Source organism: Onychostoma macrolepis, chromosome 06 (genome assembly GCF_012432095.1).
Source record: "Onychostoma macrolepis isolate SWU-2019 chromosome 06, ASM1243209v1, whole genome shotgun sequence".
Lineage (NCBI taxonomy): Eukaryota > Metazoa > Chordata > Actinopteri > Cypriniformes > Cyprinidae > Onychostoma > Onychostoma macrolepis.
In genome coordinates, this window is record NC_081160.1 from 7,686,656 (window position 1) to 7,694,315 (window position 7,660).

General features: G+C 34.7%; 1 protein-coding gene across 2 annotated transcripts in view; it reads right to left on the reverse strand.

The window, feature by feature from the left end:
* xirp2a (xin actin binding repeat containing 2a) overlaps positions 1–5,908 on the reverse strand; it is a 29,516-nt gene extending 23,608 nt beyond the window's left edge. The window contains exon 1 of one of the 2 annotated variants that reach the window (XM_058778858.1): positions 5,506–5,908. In XM_058778858.1, the coding sequence (XP_058634841.1) occupies positions 5,506–5,691 (186 nt within the window). In that variant the 5' untranslated portion in view covers positions 5,692–5,908. The remainder of the gene's footprint in view (positions 1–5,505) is intronic. The other variant, XM_058778857.1, reaches the window with a different exon arrangement.
* Between the last annotated feature and the right edge of the window lie 1,752 nt (positions 5,909–7,660).

Sequence of the window (7,660 nt, forward strand, 5' to 3'; positions counted from 1 at the left end):
GTAATTGCGTTTTACCAACCAATTCCCGTGGAAGGATTTTTCTTATTGTTATTTAGTCACTACATGGTGTACGTATCATGCGATAGTTGCATGTACCATCTTTAAATGGCCATGACAGGACAAATTGGATATAACTTTGCATAGACAAGGTCAGTAAGCAGTTTTATCACATTAATATCATGTTAGCATCTATAATGTTGAAATGGCTATATCCTTGTGAAAAGGAAGTACACTTTAGCATATACATACATAATATACTTACTGCATGTAAATTGCAATTAAATGAACATGTATTTTAGTTTGAATTCATAATAAATGGAATTAGCTGAACTTTAGACTGCTATTTTGACATGTTTAAAATGTACTGCATAATGTATTGACTGGCATTAATAGAAAACTAAAATATAATTTAATTTCTGTTGAAACTTGTCATGACATGTATTTAAATATATTTGTAATTACATATAAATTAATAATAACTTTAAATGTGATACTGAATAACACTTAAAATTATTGTCATGCACTGTATGTTAGTCAATAGAGTACTGTGCATCAAAATAAGTGTACTTTTTTAAAGTATGACAAAAATTCTTGAAACAATTCTTTAAAATGTACTTCAAAGTAAAACTTTTAATGCACTTTAAAAAGTAAAAGTTTAATTGTGTTTAATAAAGTCATGAAAGTATACTCTCTTTAAGTACACGTAAGTGATAAAGCAGTTTTTTGTTGTTGTTATTTATTTATTCATTAACATACTTTTAAGGTTTGAAGAACACTACATGTGCATGTTCAATACAATTAAGTGCACTTTTTAAGGGTTTTCTTGTGACATTATCCTGGTGAAATGGCCACAGACTGCCCTTGTAAGAACACTTCTTACAGTGTATGAAGTGCTTCATACTATTTCTTGGATACTGAACATATTTGTTTGAAAGAAACAAACAGTGAAATAAGATCTCAAACATTGTTAAAAAAAAAAAAAATTGTTTATACAGAGACCATATATCCAAACTTAGTCAAACAATGATTTTCTTTGCTCTGTTGTGCAAGAAGCATTCTTTGCCTCGCTGAGGTTTTAGGTAGATTAATGGAATTCTAAGAGAATAATTAGACTGTGGGAAAATATTGATTAGGTATCAGTTCATTATGAGAGACATATTCTTTTGCATTTGCTTATAGTGACATCTCTTGGACAGAATGCGCAACAACAGTTCTCGGCCTGCTGAAGAGTTTAAAAGTGCTTGTTATGTAAACCTTGGATGAACCTAAATTAAAATCCAACTAGACTTTAAACAGGATGTGAGGATTTGTATTTCTTTCTGTTCTAAAGTGGCTGATGAATAACAGCAGGAGGATTTCATGTCTGAAATGAAAGTTTCTCAGTCTCTTTCTGACAGCCTTTAATCATGGCAGTCTCTCTGTATGAGTAATAATGAATGAGAGAGACAGAGAGAAAGAGTGTGTATGTGTATGTGTGTGTGTGTGTGAGTGTCTTTGCAAAGGGATCATGAAATATTAATAACCCCCGTGGGGTGGAGAGGTCATGTTTCAGATAGAAACGATATGGATCTCTAGCAATCTCTCTCCTCTTCCTGTGTTTATCTAGCCGACAATTAGCCACTCAATCAGGAACACCAGTCACTCATTCCGCTCTTGTCCAAAAAAACCCCCTCCGAATCAAGACTCAAGCATCTGATCAGATGGCCAGGCCTGTGTTTCACAACCAAGATGAAGAAATCTACAACTTTCTCACATACCAAGTATTCTAAATTACTTCTGTTTTCTGTCAAGCACAAGCTTCATGCAGGGACTATCACAAAATGTACAACGTCAAAATACCGTAGTTATTGGTTCCCAGAAATGACTTCTGTAATGTCTATCTATCTATCTATCTATCTATCTATCTATCTATCTATCTATCTATCTATCTATCTATCTATCTATCTATCTATCTATCTATCTATCTATCTATCTATCTATCCAATATGTTCATAGTATAAAATAATATATACTATATGTATGTTTTTTGTAAGTTGAACGTTTATATTGTCATTTTTATTTAGTTGTATTTCAGCTTTTAATGACGAAAAGTTTTAATCATAAATAATTAGTTAATGATAATAACCCTGGTGACTACTGCTTTTTGACTTGTTGAAAGTTGAAATGCCAGACCAAACCACTGCAGTGATTTGAAAAAAAGTAAGGTTTTATGAATTTTTTAAGGTTTTATGAATTTGCAAATGCAAACAATATGTAACAAAAACCCAAAGCCATCATCTACAATACATACTTTAGTGCACAGAGTAAGTATGTAAATTTGTATTTATATTTCAGTCCTGCTGGACAATATACCTTAGCTTAAGCTTTGAACATGATCTGCTGCTCAGTAGCTCATTAGTATGGTGGCTGAGAGAGATCAAAACGCTGCAACTTCAGAAAACACATGCATATAGAAAAAGCACCAGCAAATTAAGAAAACATCATCAGTTTGACAGCACATGCACTGCAAATGCTCACAACACAAACAAATAAAGAAACACGCTGCAAATACTTACAACACAATCAAATGTGCAGCAGCACAGACCACAACAAAATTACCCCAACAAAATTTGTTGATTTGTAATAAATACAATATTAACCATTTGCAACCACAGCTGTACAAATACCAAACTATGGTTAGTGTGGTAAATGCATGGTTAATTTGTGCACGGTTTAACTATAACCATCAGTTTAACCATTTATATATAATAAATGTATTTATCAATGAATTAATTTTGATAGTAAAACCATAGGCTATGGTTAATTTTTGTAGGGGAAGTTGTAAAAGTAAGTTAGCCAGCTTACATGACATTTCATCTTTGTTTCATGATTTCTTAATTTGCATGTGTTTTTTTCATTTGCAGCTCTCACGGCCACCGTACATTAGCCCACTGTGTTCCAAAAACTAACCTATCTATTTTCTAAATGCATGTTACAATGGAAACAGATACTGCAGATACTGTAAATGATTAATCAACACATTTCATTTTCTTACAATTTCTTACAAATGACTACACGCATTAATCCATGGAATTTCGCAGAATGCACTCTTAATAAAGATTCTTCATCGGCATCCATGGCTCCATGAAGATCCTTTAACACTAATGGAAGCTTTCCAATGCACAGAAGTTTCTTTATAGTTGGATTATTAGTGTTTTTCACTCAACGAAGTTTCTTTTAAGAACTGTTCACTGAAAGGTTCTTCATCAATGGTTTCTCTGTGGCATCACCTTGAAAACCTCTTTTGGACCTTTATGTTTAACAGGATGGAACTACACAGGGTGGGATGTGTTTAAACTCTAAACTTGGAGTACACTTCTAGTGGTAGCTGATATCAAACTAGCATGTTTAAATAGGCAAAATATGTAATAAATAAACAAGCAATGGCAAGGGGAAGAGTAGAACTTTGTGAATGATAGGCATTGCAGTTCTACCACTGCATATTCCATGTGACTCTGCTCATTACAGATAATACACAGTGAGACTTTACAACAATGCAACAAAACATAGTTTCCAAAGAATAAGATGATCATCACCACAACTTAATGTGACATTCACCCTCTTTTTTTTTAGTCAAAGCTTTTGTTTGTTTATGTGTGTGTGTCTGTGTGTTCTTGCAAGTATGAGTAAAACCAAACCATGCTGAACTAATTAGTTCACTCTTCTTTCTTTATATGTCTATCTCTATATCTCTCTCACTTTCTTCTGTTGGCTTTTCTCTGCCCCCACACACACATTACCCACATGCAAATTATAGGGTTATTTATACAAAAGCCAGTGTTGCGGAAAGAACCCCAAAAATAAGTTTTAAATAACATAGTGAAACGCGCGTGTGTGTGTGTGTGTGTGTGTGTGTGAGCATGTCAGCACACAGTTGCTCTGCTTCCCACAAGTTTATTGCCAGTAGCTGCTTCTGTTGTGGGTGTCTGTAGCTTTGTTGTGTGTGTATGTGTGTGTGTGTGTGTGCGCGTGTGTGTGTGTGTGTGTCCGCGCTGATGCACGTTCACTGCATTTCCAGATTGTGACCTTTCTCGCTGTCTCTTTCTCTCTGTGAGCTCACAACAATTTAATTTAATGGATTAAATGTTCCTATGTAAAAGGCCAGCAAAACAAAAGCTTTCCAGCACAGAGCAGTTTTACTATGAAAACTATGAAACACATCACTTAAACTGATCTTCTCCAGCATGGAAGCTTAAGCTGGTCTTCTGAGCAAGCTACCCTGCCACTGATCAGGTTTGAGAAATTGGATATGCTGCTCTGATAACATAGCTGACTAATGTGTAAGTATGCTTCGAAAAACAAAATCCCAAGTTTATTGCAAGTTGAACCAAACCCTGTCCAGCTACCCAAGTTAGAGAAAGAACAGGATCCGGGGCCACTTTACTTTTCCTTTTTATTCATAATCTCTTATATTAGCACGTTAGCACTTCACTTTCAAAAAGGACCTCACATATACTGTATATCTGAAAACTAGAAAGCAGCAATGCTTTAAATTAATGCATAGTACAGTTACTGTATATACCAAAGACTGATGAGGGAAACAAACTGAAGCTCACAAAAGTCATTGATATGATCTCCAGATTTCTTCTGCAGACATTTGTCAGACTGGACAGGATGCCAGATTGTTGGAAATTCATGGAATTACACTACCGTTTAAAAGTTTGAGAAGGTTATCACAGTTTCCACAAAGATAATAAGAAGTGCAATTGTTTTTAACATTGCTAGTAAGAAAGAAATCTGATTTCAACACCAAATCAGCATATTAGAATGATTTCTGAAGGATCATGTGACACTGGAGGCTGCAATAATGTGCTGAAAATTCAACTTTTTAAATATATTAAAACATAACATTTCACAATATTACTGTTTTCACTTTATTTGTGATCAAATAAATGCAGCCTTAGTGAAAAAAGAGAGACTTTTTCTCAAAAGTGTAAATAAATCTTGCTGGCCCCAAATATTTTAACAGTAATGTAGCTCTCTAACCTGATGCTTCAAAGAACTCACAGTCTTGAGTTTATTGTATAACATCCATAAGTCATCTGCCTATCTGTTACTGCATGTGGGCACTTAAAACAAAAAAAACAAAAACAAATAAAAACAGAATTTAAAATTCCAAAGAATGATAATGGGAAACAAACAGACCCTCAACAAATATCAGTGATATGAATCTTCAAATTATATTTGGAATGCTTGGAAAATCAGATGTATATGTCTTGGGAATAGATGACTGACTCTTTTTAAACATGCAGCAACAGCTGTTTTTATAGTTTTTTTCTCTTCTTTTCTCTCCTCTTTCTCCATCTGCTCTCTTTCTTTAGTCATTTTGCAGCCACCAACAAAATATTAGAAAAATGACATCTTAATGCACACATTATCTCTCTGCATCAACAAACAGACTCAAGAGCTCAATTTGTATTTTCCATTCTCATTCTCTCATTCTTTATCTTTCGCTCTAAGACTCACCACATGTTGCGCCGGCGGTTTCTCAAACATTTGCTTCAGGCTGCTGAGTGGGATGTCAAACTTCTCAATGCGCCTGTTCACCTCTAGGTCCTCTTTAGCGTCTGCAGGCCGCAGGGCGAGAGGAGACGAACAAGCGTACTCTCCTTCTTTAGACACCTCGGGTCCATTTCCTGATTGAATTTCCATTGTTCGGGAAACCAGATATTCCAGCCTCCCCCACGAGAGCAGAGAGGACCACTACTGAGAGACCGGACAGAGGAAGAGAGACACGGTGAGAGAGAGGAAAAGAGAGCGAGAGAGGGATGTGGAGGAAGAAGTGCGTGGCACAGTTGTGGTGTCTAGGAGGCCGAACCAGACGGACAAACCGAGGACGGCCTTGAAGGAGGAGAAAAAGAAAGAAAAGAAAAAAAGGTCTCTGTGAACTCATGCTATGAATTTCCTTCCAGTAAACACAATCGTCACATGCACACTCCGAATGCCAAAGTTAAGGGTTTCAAAAGCGCTGCAGTTGAGTAAAACCTAATCACACACACTCCTGCCAACAGGAAATGAACATCACTCCTGAACAAATCATGGAAGCTTGACCACAGCCCTCCTCACGGCTTTGACACCAACACCCTTTCCTTTCAACAAACACATTTCCCAAAAAGAAAACTCACCCTGAGACTGTATCCTGTATCCATAAATTTCCAAATACCTCCAAAAAAAGCCATATACTTAAACAAGCACAGATTAAGGTCCTATGAGGCCACGGGGAATCTAGGGGAAACATGTTTTTTGCCAAAAAATAAGATAGTATTGTATATCGTGACTGACACATTACATTTCACAATTGCAACTTACAAAGCCATAATTAACAGATTTTATCTTAGAATTACAACTTTATATCTCCAAATTACACATTTACTTCAAACTTTCTATTATGCAACTCATTTAGCAGCTTAGAAAATTGAGGTGTAGTTCTGCAGTATCCTGTTTGCATATGATGAGAAACTTGTGTCATAATTGATCATAACACACTACAATGGTTGCCTCTAGACATCAATTATTTTATTTATTTATTTTAATTTTTATAAAATTTTATTTTTGTAACAATTTGTGGACAGACACTGTTAATAGACACTGTTAGTTATCATTATGATTGTAATTTACAGGGTTTTTTCAACTGCTTACATACAAAATCTTTACTCGTCACACAATTTCTGAAACCTGACACTTCTTGGCCTTTGACTCAGTTTTCAATTTCATAAACACACAATGCTCTATGTAACACACAAAAATCTAACAGGAATTAATATTATAGCAAAGGTGTTTGCAAATGTTTGCTTTTGAGATGTGTTTGTGATATTTTGAATGCAGAGATGTGAGGCATTTTGCATTTTGCGTGTGCAATTCTTGGATTTGTGTCTAAAGTTTGGAAAAAAGAGGTTTTGAAAGTTTTGAAAATGTGTGTAAGCAGTTGAAAAGAAAAACTGTAATTTTCAGCTACAATAATTTTTATACTATGGTTACTTCAATTAAAAGGCTTTGGGTCCGTTTTTTTAAGAAATTAGTGTTTTTATTTAACAAGGACATTAATTTATCAAATGTGACATTTATAATGTTAGAAAATATTTCTATTTCAAATAACTGAAATAGATCAAAGAATCAAAGAATTCTGAAAAAAAAACAAATCTGTTTCCACAAAACTATTAAGCTGCACAACTGTTTTCAGTACAGTTTTTTATTATTATTAAGAAACTGCATATTAGAATGATTTCTGAAGGATCATGTGATGCTGAAGACAAGAGTAATGGCTGCTGAAAATTCAGCTTTGCCAACACAGGAATAAATTGCATTTAAAATATATTTAAAAAGAAAACAGTTAAATTGTAATTATATTAATGATAAGCTGGATTTTAAACTAATTAGACTTCACAGTGGGCAGCACTACATAACATACATGGACAAATGGATAAAGGTCAAAGTGTCCTGTCATGGTCACAGCTAGATATAACAAAAGCTGAGTTTTTACATGGAAGAGAGAGCTTTTATCTCTTGACATTATATCATGTTGCGCCTGTTACTGTCATGCATATTTCAGTTTGTTTTTACAAGCAGTTGAAATAATTTCCTGTGGCAATCAACAGCATACCATAGATGCTGCTGATAGAGT